This window comes from Eschscholzia californica, unplaced genomic scaffold (genome assembly GCF_041429995.1).
Source record: "Eschscholzia californica isolate CP2 unplaced genomic scaffold, dmEscCali1.0.p SCAF_1, whole genome shotgun sequence".
Taxonomy (NCBI): Eukaryota; Viridiplantae; Streptophyta; class Magnoliopsida; order Ranunculales; family Papaveraceae; genus Eschscholzia; species Eschscholzia californica.
This window is the reverse complement of record NW_028238198.1, coordinates 84,491,353-84,503,997: the sequence shown is the minus strand read 5'-3', so window position 1 is coordinate 84,503,997 and position 12,645 is coordinate 84,491,353. Positions and strand designations below refer to the sequence as shown.

Genomic DNA, 12,645 nt, shown 5'->3' with positions numbered 1-12,645 from the left:
GAGAAGTCTACGGGTCGGAAGTCAGAAGGTCGGTAGCGGAAACGTCTTCTGGAATTTCAAACGTCGAGTTCTTGATTGATGGGCACCAGCAACGTGTGAAAGAAACCTGCAAAAGAAGGTGAACAGACACAAACAAACCCGTGAAGGCTTGGGGGGACACCGGGATGGTGCCTGCCAAGGGCCCTCCGACGGTCAAGTCAGCAAAGTATTACAATGAATAATAAATGAAAAGCCGAGGGTATAACCGTTGATGTATAATCGGAGAGTGGCTAGGCTCGTAGAATGACCGGAGTTCGAATCTACGGGAGTGAAATGATCAGAAGTATGAGAGTAGATGTTACCAGTAGCGTCGAGCAAGAAGAAGGTTGTGATCTCCTCGAAGACGTTTGGAAGCGTCGAGCAGGAGGCGTCGAGCCGGAAGCGTCGAACAGGAAGCGTCGAGCAAGAAGCGTCGAGCAGGAAGCGTCGAACAGGAAGCGTCGAGCAAAGATAAGCTTTAACACCCTTGAGGCGTCTAGTAGTGTCCACGACAAGAACCAGGTGAACTTATATGCAAAATGTCTCAAGGATAGTCGAAGAACAGAGAGCGAGTGGAGAAAGAAGAAGTAGTATGGGTTGCTTTGCTCTGCATTCGATGATTGAGAAATGAAAGTGTTCCTCTTTATATAGGCTTGAGGAGTGATCCGTTGGGGGGAGTGAAGGCTTGACCGTTACAGAGTAAATGCATGGCAAGATACCTGAGATGTGTTGACGTGTGCACGAGTTGTACATGCACAACGATTGTGCATGTTCTCTGGTAATGACTCTCAGTGTGCATGTACATGGTCTCATTATTTATGTGAGACGTTACCATGTTATGCCTTTCATTAATGGGGGAATATTCGTTGCTGGAGTTACGTTGACCAAGTCTGAGATCTTTGTCATTATGGATATATTTGACATGTAGAGGATCTCTTCATTAAATAATCTCTTACACGCGGTACGTGGAGATATAGACGTGTCGAGCGCCAGACGTGTGGAGATTCGGGCGTGTGGAGCTTTGTGCACGTGGAAACTCTTTGCACATGATTGGGCCTTGACACGAGTTTTAGGGTCTAGTTGACGAGTGCCCATTAAGAGACTTCTGGGCTGGGCCCAAACAAGGACAAGCGAGCCGAGTTGGGCTTGACGTCTCGATGGACATTTTATCGTCGAGGGCCCAGGTGTAGTTTTTTGTCAACACAATGTCTCATGAAGCTTTTTCCCTAAAAAAAAAATAAAGTATTTCTTTCAATGAAAGTCGTGTTATTATTGAAAAGCAAAAAAATTTCATGGAGGTAACCTATCGGAGGTACCATTCCGATAAATTGCATTACAGGATCAACGTGATGCTACCACTGCCTTATATGACACAACGGATTCATCTTTTCGACAATTTGAGTACAATATCACTTTCATCTTACCGACGAAAAACTTATCAATATTATTTTCAAATACAGTTATTTGTTATCAGTCGGTTAGATTCCATCAATGTCTTGGGTTACCCATCAGTTTCACATTTCGGCAACTTGAGTACAACATCGGTTTTATCTTTCCGACGAAAAATTTATTTAACATTCTCTCAAATTTTGCTCATGAGAAGAAAGAGAAATTAGAATGGTGAACTTGAGAACAAGAGGGAAGACATCAAAAACAAGAAGAAAAGATTGGGTAGAAGAGGCTTAAGAGGGAGAAGAAGAGAGAAGAGAACAAAGGAAGAAGATATTGGTCAAAAATTTTGACCAACATGTGTGTATCCAAGAAATGTGAAAAACTTGAGTGTATTAGCCTACTAGGTAACTGTTGGAATCGGAGTCGATTTTGGATCGGTTCAAGTCGTCAAACTCAGAAACGAAGCACACCATTGCGTTTGTTTCGTCGAGCTCTTAAGTTTAGAGTCAAGAATCACTCAAATCCGATTCCGGATGAATGAGATATTTAAGTCTGAAGTTCGATCGATGTTTGGTTGATTTAGGGACTAAGTCGCAATAACGAAAAGTTGGTTTGGGGACCATTTACGCAAAACGAACACGACCAGATCTGATGGCAGACGTTCGCTCCGCGCAAATGTGCAAGATCCAACGGATCTGGTTAAATCCTTGTCGGGCACGAAGTGGGATATCTCCCGAACCTCAATCCAACAGCTTATCTCCTTTAGATTGTGGGCTAGTTTCGGTCTCTAGATCTAACGGAGGGCGTTCCTCCCGAGATTTTGAGCGCGGTCTGACGACTCTAATCCGAGCCGACATGTCTGTTGCTAATAAGTGACCCGTCACGTTTCTTTCCAATAGATGCGTCCCTAAAAACCAACAGACATGCCCCTAATGAATGTGCCTATTTAAAACCTATTTATAGGACCCAAATCAACTCCAAATTTCAATCGGGTTTTTCCAGAGCATCAAGCATTGTTAGAAGATCATATTAGAGAGTTTAAGATAAATATTTATCAAAGTTTTCAAGGAGTTTCATAAGCAAGAAGTTTGGTCCATTTGCATTCAGTCAGAGGTTAGTATACTTTCAAGTTCGACTGCTTTCTAATTCGAAGTACCATTGAATTGAAAGGTAATCGTTGTATCCTGGGAGACAAACGCCGGTAACTGTTTGGTACTATACAGGGCGTCAATTGTCTTAAGGAAAGAGGAATACCTCGCCTCGATTAAAAAAAAAAAATCTTCTTCTTCTAATCCTCTGATTTTTCTTTTTCTTTTTAGTCTATCTGATTTCTTAATCAAAGACATTCTGATTTTTTAAAATCAGAAGTGTGTTGATTTTTAAGTAATAAATCAGTAAACACAGAAGGAATACAATTCCTCTTTCCAATCTTAAATCGATAGTGAGATTCGACTACGAATCATCTGTTTTGGATAACAGACATTATCGGTTAGAAATACGAAAGATATTGAGTTGTTATATTCCTTAGTTTTTCTTCATTAATTTGGAAAGAAAATGATTTTGATTGAGTTACAAATAAAATCAAAGTAGTAACCAATTTCACCAGTGATTCGGTTATAGACTCGCTGAGTCAACTCGTTGAATCGGTACACCGAAACCAAAAGTAACAATGGTAAGCTTTCAACAAAAGAAAAGGTAACAATGGTAAGTGTATATAACTATTGCCCTTCTCACATTGGCTGTCAAATGAAGACAGTTTAAAATGTTTTTCTTTTTTCGTTGCCCATCAGAGACCCTAACTAAAATTACCACTTTCCCATCTCACATTCAAACCCCCATTACCCATATACGAAGAAAACAACATAAATTCAACAAATCAAAATAAACCCACTTTTCTTGTCTTCTCCACTTTTCCTTCTATCTCTTCTTTGAAGAAGTTATTTTCCTTTTCTTTTGCTCAAACTTGTTCTTTAAAAGTTGCTAAAAAAGAGAAAGAAAAATGCAGCCCAACTTGATCCAGAATTGCAGCTATGGCCTTCCTCTATGTGTGATAGGGATCAGACACCCATTTGCTCTTTCTACTGAGTATGTTCTCTCTCTCTCTCTAACTCAGTAAAGATCAAGATCATTATCCATCTCAAATCTTAATCACTTTCTTTCCCTCTCAATGTCACTTTTCTTTGTGCAGGATATTAGATCATGAAGTGAGAAAAGAAGCTCTAAAGAAGATGAAACAGAGATCTGAATGGAGAGAAGATGATCTGATTGCAGATCTAGAAATGGGTAATGATGGGATCATAACAATGAGTAGTTTAGATATAGATAAAGATGGAGATCTGGTTGAAGATCTGAATGACTTCGATTCATCATGTATTAGTCATACAGCAAAAGCTGCTTAATCATCTTTCAATTACTTATCTTTTATATATTTATAAATTGATCAGTTGTGTTGTTATCTATTACCTCTTCCATTTTTAAGTTCTGTCTCATTGATTTCTTGATCCTGTTTTTTTCCCTATTCTCCTCTAGTTATGTGAAAATTTATGATTGTGTATAACTCAAGTGGGACTTCTAGTGGCACTAGTACCACAAGGTCACTAGTTCAATTTGTACCCCTACTACCCCTTTTAAGTTTCAAGATAGGTGTACTAGTAATGGGACTTTTTTTTTTTTTGTTGAAATAGTAATGGGACTTCTTAAAATTAAATTACACTTTAGGGTCAATATATTAGTCAATGGACTAGTTTAAATATCAGAATTGACAAATTATCGGTCAACAAATTTCATAATCCGTAGATTAGTCAAAGTTGTGCGACTTGATTGTCTCGGTGGTAATTGACTAGGGCTATGTTATGCCATGATTAGAAAAATAAATAAACTTAAATATTAATGACTTGCTAATCAAGGAACCCCAAAACATAAAAGGAACTTAATTCTTGGAAGAACACCAAAGAAAAGAATACCAAAGCAAAATACTTAAACCTAGGTATAAGCAAATGTTAAAGTTTATTCTTTCTCCTTTTAGGTACTTTAAGAATTCACCTCTACAACTCAATCTCCAACTTGTACCTTCTAGTTCTAGCTAATTAACCTTGTTTTCTAAGGGCACATGATAAGAATTCTCAATTTCATTTAAGGCCTAGTTGTGCCCAAAAATCAGAAACAAGTGAGGCCAAAAATGGCCAACTCTTTTGTAGCTTTAGCTTCTTAAAAACAAAAGTAACATAATAGTCCCTACAAGTTCCCACCAGATAAAACCCATTTTAGGAGGAGGACGAGGAGGGGGTGATGAAGAACCAACCGGCCTGAAACAATGAAGCACAAATAAAAAATGTAAAAAAAAGATACACCAAAAGAAAAGTTTTTTTTTTTTTGTTGAACTAAAAAGAAAAGGTTAATACCATAACCCAAAATCAATGTGAAATGGTTTTGCTTTAAGGGTAAGTGTACCTAGACATATCATGTGAGGAGTTAGGACTTGGATAAATTATGTAAGAGTATTCGTCACATAGATAAAGGAATGTCTTACGAGCAAGCAAATTATATATGGCTTTAGAGTCATATCACCTACAACTTAATATGGTTTCAAACTAAGCCGTGAAAGAACTAGACATAACAAACATTTCATGTCATGAATAAAAACACGTGATAAATCACACTGAACGTGACAAGATGTATTAGAATTCTGGTGACGTAGTAAATAATATCCTGGGCAAGATAATAATAATAATATGTATATAACCTAACAAATAATATTTTGAGGGTACTCTATTAATTTGATTGTATATTACATAGTACCACAAGGACGAGATATGTAATTAAAAAAGGGATATAGATGGACTTACCCTGAGGCATCGTAACTACATTTTCCGTAACCTACAATTAAAGAATAAACACAAAGATTTGATTAGCACCAGACATGATGATCTTTTTAATTTAACTAATCAAAGAAAGTGAAATACCCGAATCCTCTGTTTTTTGGTGCTTTACTTGGATGTCAAGGTTTAAGGTCCCCTATCTGTGACCGAATTCAAGGACCTAAGTAAACATACTCTCTCATGCTTAGGGACCTAAACCTATGAATTCAAGGACCACATTGAACACATTCTCATGCTTAAGGACCACAATATGGTGTCATTTCCGTTTGACCGGAAAACTTTGGGGTATCCTACCTCTATAAATCACAAAATCTAGGATACAAGATATATCTCAAACTTTGCACCCTTAGCGCCAATTCTGACCCAATATCTGTTAAAATCTAGAATACAAGGAGATAGACCTGAAACTTTGCCACCCATAGGTCGATTCAGGCGCAAAGTAACCAAAAATTGCTTTGTACTCCAATGTCATTAGAGGCCCGAAATCTAGGTCTTATAGACTAGTCTGAACTAAATTTTTTAAGATTATTTTTGGATAAGATACGAGTAGAATTTAAGTTGCAGCTTAACGTTCAAGAGTTTGTATATAACCTTTACATCCTCATTAAAACACCATCGTTTGTTATCTGTATTTCTCACTGTGGTATCAATTATGACACAGATTTGAGCCCCTCAAACACTTGGGCCGGCTATGGTGTTGTGTAATCCGTAATCAAATTCACTGACTCATAACTCAACACGAAAAAGAAAAAAAAAAACTTGTAACATATTTAAAACAAAAAATTAAAATTTACCTGGATTAAGTTTTGTTAAGGTAGCAGTTCCTCCAAAGTTACAAGCAATATCAGAATTACCATTTTGTTGATAATAACTATTGAAAGCATAAGAGGCATGAGAAAGAAGAGTATCAGGTTGAAAGCAAGGTCCACCATATCGAATCGGACTACAATCCGTCAAGCCTTTCGGTCCACAAGCCCAATCCAAAGCTTGTTGTAAATCAACCTGTGAGACACCAGGTTTAGCTATACACCAAGTTGTTCCCCCTAAAAATGTAGTATTTCCTTCTGGTGGTGAAAATGTTGGGATTGGAACAATTGATTCTGCTTTCTCTTCTACTCTTCCTTCTATTGTTATACAACTTAGAAGTAAGATTTTCATCACTATCATCATCAAATAATGGGTTTTCTTTAAAACCCATACTCCATTTTCCATAGTGGTTTGATACAAAAACCACTAATCTCTCTCTCTCTCTCCCTCTCCCTCTCTATCTCTCTAGTCTCTAGAACTTGGAAGTGAGCAAAGAACAAGAAAGAAGAGCATATAAAGAGCCCACTGCCCACCTACTTGGCAAAAGCAACTGAGTAGTATTAGTACTATAAAGTGAGAAAATAGTACTATAAGATATTAATAATATTGTTGTGATGAATAAAATGAAAATGAAATATTTCAAACTTTAAAGGAAGGAAGAGTCAGAATCCTGATAAACTGTCTATGCAGTTTTGAGGGAGAAGCTAGAAAACTAGCTTTCTGTCTAGTTCTTGCTTTTTTGCTAGTATCTTTTTTTAGCTTTGAGTTCAAATGAGGGTAGGGTATTAATTTTGCTTGGGATGTTCCTTTATTACTTCTCAGTTCCGACTGACCTTCAATTTGACTTAGACCCCACCGACTATTTTGTTGGACCTACAACTTTTGTCATATGGTACTATATAAGGTTGGGAAAAATTCTAATTGTATGTCCAGCCACTATTCCAGGCAGATCCCGACCCAAGGAGGTGGTCAGACAAAATGTTAATGCTTCCTTCTTTTTATTGAATTTTGTCTGACCACGAATTCTGACTAGAATTCAGCAGAGAGAGGCGTTTGGGACGGAAATTAAACCCCAGAATGCAACTCTTGGCTTTGTAGTTTGTACGAGCTGATGAGTGGCAAACGAGCTGTAGTCTATAACTGGTAGGTGGGCTTGGGTTTCATGCACGTATAACCCGAGTATTGGGGCCACTATTACTACTATGTCTTGGGTTTTCAGTGTCAAACGACAGGAAAAGAGAAGTTGGTTCTCCATGCGAAGTTGGTTCTCGCCCGAAATTTTGTACCCATTTTTTTCCATTTCCCCCAAACACAGTAGCCTCACGGCTATAACTCCATCAGACGAACATTTCTTTCGTACATTTATATTTTTAAGATGCCTCTAATTTTTGTTCTCCCACTTGTTTTACGTATTCTTTCGAGATTGAGAATATATTCATGAATGAAACCTTAGACATATTCAGGTTCATCATGTGATCTAAAAAATTTGATCTTTTTACCGAACTCATTAAACATAATCTAAAATCTCAAAAACAAAATGATACCTTAATTTCTTCTTTTACTTCAAAAACAAAACCACTAAAATAGAAAAAAACATTACAGGGAACTCTACGGGGGGCCTAATGACTCCTAGTGTATCTGCATCAACGATCTCTCTTGTATCTCCTCCCTAATCGGTTTAACCTTCGACAAGTAATCTGCGGCTTGATTCAATTCTCTATACACGAAAGTTAATGTTCCATATCCAAACTCACATATTCTAGTTGCAAGAATGCCTATATTCACCAATCACCATGTAAATCATCTTCTCCAGAAATTGTTGAGCTCCAACCCTGACTTGTTGGGTGGAAACCAAAAACTTCGAGCATAAAACTCATGGCTGTCAGAAGAATCACTCGGAAGTCTCAAATGTCGAACTCCATATACACATCTCTCTAGTAGATCGCCTTCCAAATTGAGATTGAAGCATTGTCGCAAGTCAAGAGATTCAAGGTGTGGGCAGCTGTCGAGAATGACACTTAGACCATAATTTGTCAACTTATTTCCGACAAGATTGAGTTTGCGAAGTTGAGGCATGCTTTTCGCAATGGCTAGTGCCTTGTCATTGCACTTTAAGCGTGAATACCAGTAGGCTCGGTAGTTTAGACGGAAGGATTTCAACAGAGGGCATAAACGGCCAACAGCTTCAAGAACTTCTGCTGTGAATGAACAATGGAACAGTTCAAGTTCTTCCAGTAAGGGTAGTTTTTTTGCCGTTTCGATCAATCCAGCTGGGGAAACATCATTGCAAGATACAAGTCGAAGACATCTCAACGAACTGCAGCTAGAATACATAAAGAGTACAGTTTTATTGTAATGCAGAAGAAGTAATCACATGTACATTCTTTTGAGTCAGTCATGAACTTCATTCAATAAAACATAAAAATACTAGTTCCATGTTAACTTTCTTAGTCTTCCTCAATAGGGTTCCCTCGAAAATGCAGAGAGTAAAGCTTGAGATCTCATGGAGACGACCTTAATGTTCGAGGTGGTTGACTTCCAACAATAAAATCTAACTCTCTCTCTATTGTTTCAACACCCAAAGACAAAAAGCCCTTAGAAGTAACCACACATCTCTTTAAGAAATGAATTCCCATAATAAGTGTCTGAAACAGCTTATTACAATCGGCATGTTACTTCATACCATACCCACCTAACGAGTGCATTACAGATGAAACGAGAGAGACGACAAACCGAACAAAGAATAGAGTTCTCATGGTTTCATCTACACCATTTCATGCTCAAACAAAGAGATGGATGCTACTCGGCTTTCTCCTAATAGATTTTCTATCCCTTTCTCTTTATAGATCGAATCGTTTATGGCACTATTGTGTGGCTGCACTTTCCTTTTGCCGAAGTGGTCGTGGGCCTGTCACGCCAAAACCTAGCTCAAAAGCTAAGGCTTTTCCTCACATATAAAGTGACCACCAAGACACCAACCCCCTCCCCACAACCAATGTAAGGCTAACTCTAACACACCGGTCACACTTCATAGTCTCGAAAATTTTCATTTTGGTAATATATGAGTCATATTGTCATAAACCTATACACAAAAGTTTGTCTATAATTTTATAATCTTATAAAAAACATAACAAAATTGAATACTAATTGGCTCTAATTTTGGGGTTTCACAATCTAGGGTTTAGGGTTTATACTGTAAAGAAATATATAATTGAAAAGATCAAATTTACTTACTTTATGCTTATATATTGCAAGAGCTCGTCAGTAGCAAATTCTTCCACAGAAAACTCAATTAATTGACCTTGGCTTCTATCAACTGCTTCCCTTGCCATTTTATCTTTACTCAAAATATCTTCAAACCCTAGAAATGAATCCGAGGGTGTCCTCATATCAATTGAATGCCAGAATTGGGGGTTTTTGGAGAGTTTTAGCCAATCAGAACAGACAAATTGAGCTTTGTATAGTATGGGTATTGCCCCAAGTTTAAGAAATATCAGAGACATAACATCTGGTGGCAAGCTTAGCCAATTCCTTTTCATTTCTTCCATTGAATCTGGTTCAGTTTGATCAAAATGAAAGCTTAAACCCAAAATAGGAAGACTGATGAGAGAGAGAGAGAGAGAGAGAGAGAGAGGTGGTTTGAAGTTTGATGATGTGACTCATGACTTTAGGTATGTTTCGAAGACTTGGTAAATCTAATTTGACTGTTATGGTATAAGATGCACCCAACTTTTTTGCAAAGTCGCCAAACTCTATTGTATTCAACGCCAATATTTGGAGATTATAGTTGAATTCGATAGACTCAGGCTAATAAAATTCGCCCCGAATCTACGATTTGAGTTGTATGATGCAGTTCCTGGCCTTATTGAAGTTGGTGAACTTGAGTCGATTATGTAACCAAATTGGCTCAACTCTACCGATTTTAAGTTGAAAAAAAATGAAGGAACGTCTCCTATATTCAACGCCTATATTCTAAAGTTTTTTTGATGAGATAGCCAATGTAGTTCAACAAAAAAAAGATAGCCAATGTTCTAAAGTTGGAAATTGTAGTTGAATTAGATAGACTTGAGCCCAATTCTATAATAAAATTCGTCCAGAGTCTACAATTTGAGTTGTATTAAGCAGTTCTCAGTTCTCGACCTTATTGAGGTTGGTGAACTTCAGTCGATTTTGTAACCAAATGGGCTCAACTCCACACATTTTAAGTTGAGAAAAAATGTACAAAAATTTACGCAAACCTACATGAAACAACCCAACATAAAAATTTACGATTTTCTGTCACTATAATTTTTGAAGTACTCGGAGTTCGCATATATTCAGATTCAATATTTGGTTCCAAGTATCAAAATTGTACTATTTTGTTTAAGATTTCAAGTATACATGGTTGATAAGGTCAAACACAAAGAAAATAATTTTCTTAGTAAGAATCGAATTCTTAGCTATAAAAATCATATTCATAGTCATCGGTAGAGTCCCATGGAAGCTTTAAACTTGTAATTCCAGCATCTGCAATTCTCTTTAGAAGATCTCCTTGTAGTTTGAGGCGAAAGCATTGACGAAGGTCAAGAGATTGAAGCTGTGGGCACCCATCAAGAATGACACTCAAACCATAATCACTTATTGAGCATCCAAAAAGATGGAGGTGAAGAAGTTGAGGCATGCTATTTGCAATGGCTAATGCATCATAATCACCCCACAACTTCATGTTTTGGTAGCCTCTGTCGTTCAACCGAAATGACTTCAACTGATTCAATAAATTACCAACACCTTCTATGTCTTCTGTTTTTAAGTAACCGTCACATAGTTCAAGTTCTTCCAGCAAGGGATTTTTCTTGGCGATTTCAGTCAATCCAACACTTGACACTCCGTAGCAAGATATCAGTCGTAGACACCTCAATGCGTTGCATCTGAGAGTAGATAACGGAACGAGGAGTTAAGATGATATATTGAAAAGTAATATCGAGCTACAATTTTGTTACGATGACATCGTCTGCCCCATAAGTTATGCAGTCGAAGAAATCGCTTATAACTACGAATAGTTTTCTAATAACACGAACACGAAGAAATACAAATTGTAAAAGAAAACTTTACCTTTGAGACACATAAAGTAAAAGTTGATCAGTACCCAAACCTTCAAGAATCAATTGATCCAATTCACCGGAGCTTCTATCAACAGCTTCTCTAATCATAATTTGTAAATAATCATATCTCACAAACAAATCAGATCGCCTCCTAATGTTTATTGATCTCCAGAAACAAGATTGTTTTGAGACATTTCTCCATATTGAACAAACAGATTGTGCACTATATAATATATCAATTACTCCTAGATTTTTAAATATCAATGAAACAACATCTGATGGCAATTCTACCCACTTCTTCTTCAATTCTTGTTCTTGTTCTTGTTCTTGATCTACTTCCCCTTTTCTTGATTCAATTTTACTCTTTTTTCTAATCTGTAATTGTTTATCTTCTTCATCTGATGTTGATGAATATGAATATGGAGGTGAATTAATCCAGTCTTCCATCAGATCATCTATTGAATTTGACCTTTTGTGTGAGTACATGACCCAAAAAAAAACCTAAATATCATATATTTAGGGTATCAAATTTTCTTGTTTAAAACAGGGATTCTCCACCCATCTAGATTTTATACTCTGTTTTGGTTGTTAGGTATTTGTTAAATCAACTGGATTTGGCTTAATTGAGTTGAAATCTTGATTTGGGTTATTTAGATTTTGGGAGTATAAAATTTGATAATCTTGGATTATAGAATTGCAGGAGAAATTTAATGGAAAATTCTTGTTTTTATTAAGAATTTAATGGAAGATTTGGTTGGGTGTTGCGTGGGATTATTAGTAGGTTTGAAGAAGTTGACTATTATGGGTTCTTATTTATGGAATCAATTTACGGGCAAGCTTAGGTCAATGTGTAAGTGATCAAATTCTAGTGGTTACAGTCTGTGTGATTCGAATTTTGGTTTACTGATTGGTATGGCCGGCCCAAGTAGTCGGTAGGCCTAAAGCGAGATAAAAGAAGGGGTCTTTATGTATCAACATATAAACTATCATGAAGTTTTGTTATCTTTTTTTTCGTCGAAATAAAATAGGTTAAAAAACTAAAGAGTCTGTACAATATCTATGTCTAATAATAGAGGGAACAAACTCCCAATTACTCGTACAATTGTTCTTCCTAACCTATTTAGCCAAGAGTCAGCTAGATCACTGCTTTTACGAGGAGTATGCGTGAAAATCGTGGCTTGAAATGAGGCAACAAGTGCTTGATTGATGAGACATGAGCCCTGGTTTGCCATTGTAACTGGTCTCTTGAGTTGTTGAGATGATTAATTATTGTCTGATTATCACTCTCAAAATGAAGGTACTCGATTTAATGAATGATTGCTTATTCGGCTATTCCTTCAAAAGTAAGCCTTAATTTGATTTCTCCTTCTTCTGTTGTTCGTGTGTTAAAAATGAAAGTGTGAGCATATAAGAATTTCTGTTGTCTTTATGAAAGATGGTGCTAATTACCTACTGATTCTTTAGTGTCA

The 12,645-nt window shown here is 36.9% G+C and overlaps 3 protein-coding genes and 1 long non-coding RNA gene across 4 annotated transcripts; 1 reads left to right on the top strand and 3 right to left on the bottom strand.

Annotated features, from left to right (window-relative positions):
• The first annotated feature begins 3,151 nt into the window (after positions 1-3,151).
• On the top strand, positions 3,152-3,867 carry LOC147570291 (uncharacterized). Its single transcript, XR_015239117.1, has 2 exons — positions 3,152-3,495; positions 3,599-3,867. It is a non-coding gene; the product is annotated as an uncharacterized LOC147570291 (long non-coding RNA).
• A 417-nt stretch (positions 3,868-4,284) lies between these two features.
• Positions 4,285-6,629, bottom strand: LOC147570290 (major pollen allergen Ole e 10-like). The gene is made up of 3 exons (XM_086656876.1): positions 6,083-6,629; positions 5,256-5,286; positions 4,285-4,715 (listed from the first exon to the last, which is right to left on the bottom strand). Exons 1-3 carry the CDS (start codon positions 6,498-6,500, stop codon positions 4,610-4,612), a joined length of 555 nt encoding a protein of 184 aa, XP_086513002.1. The 5' UTR covers positions 6,501-6,629; the 3' UTR covers positions 4,285-4,609.
• Positions 6,630-7,568: 939 nt separating this feature from the next.
• Positions 7,569-9,898, bottom strand: LOC147570289 (putative F-box/LRR-repeat protein 23). The gene is made up of 2 exons (XM_086656875.1): positions 9,330-9,898; positions 7,569-8,418 (listed from the first exon to the last, which is right to left on the bottom strand). Exons 1-2 carry the CDS (start codon positions 9,641-9,643, stop codon positions 7,896-7,898), a joined length of 837 nt encoding a protein of 278 aa, XP_086513001.1. The 5' UTR covers positions 9,644-9,898; the 3' UTR covers positions 7,569-7,895.
• Positions 9,899-10,382: 484 nt separating this feature from the next.
• LOC147570288 (putative F-box/LRR-repeat protein 9) lies at positions 10,383-12,023 on the bottom strand. The gene is made up of 2 exons (XM_086672712.1): positions 11,187-12,023; positions 10,383-11,002 (listed from the first exon to the last, which is right to left on the bottom strand). Exons 1-2 carry the CDS (start codon positions 11,660-11,662, stop codon positions 10,531-10,533), a joined length of 948 nt encoding a protein of 315 aa, XP_086528838.1. The 5' UTR covers positions 11,663-12,023; the 3' UTR covers positions 10,383-10,530.
• Positions 12,024-12,645: the final 622 nt, after the last annotated feature.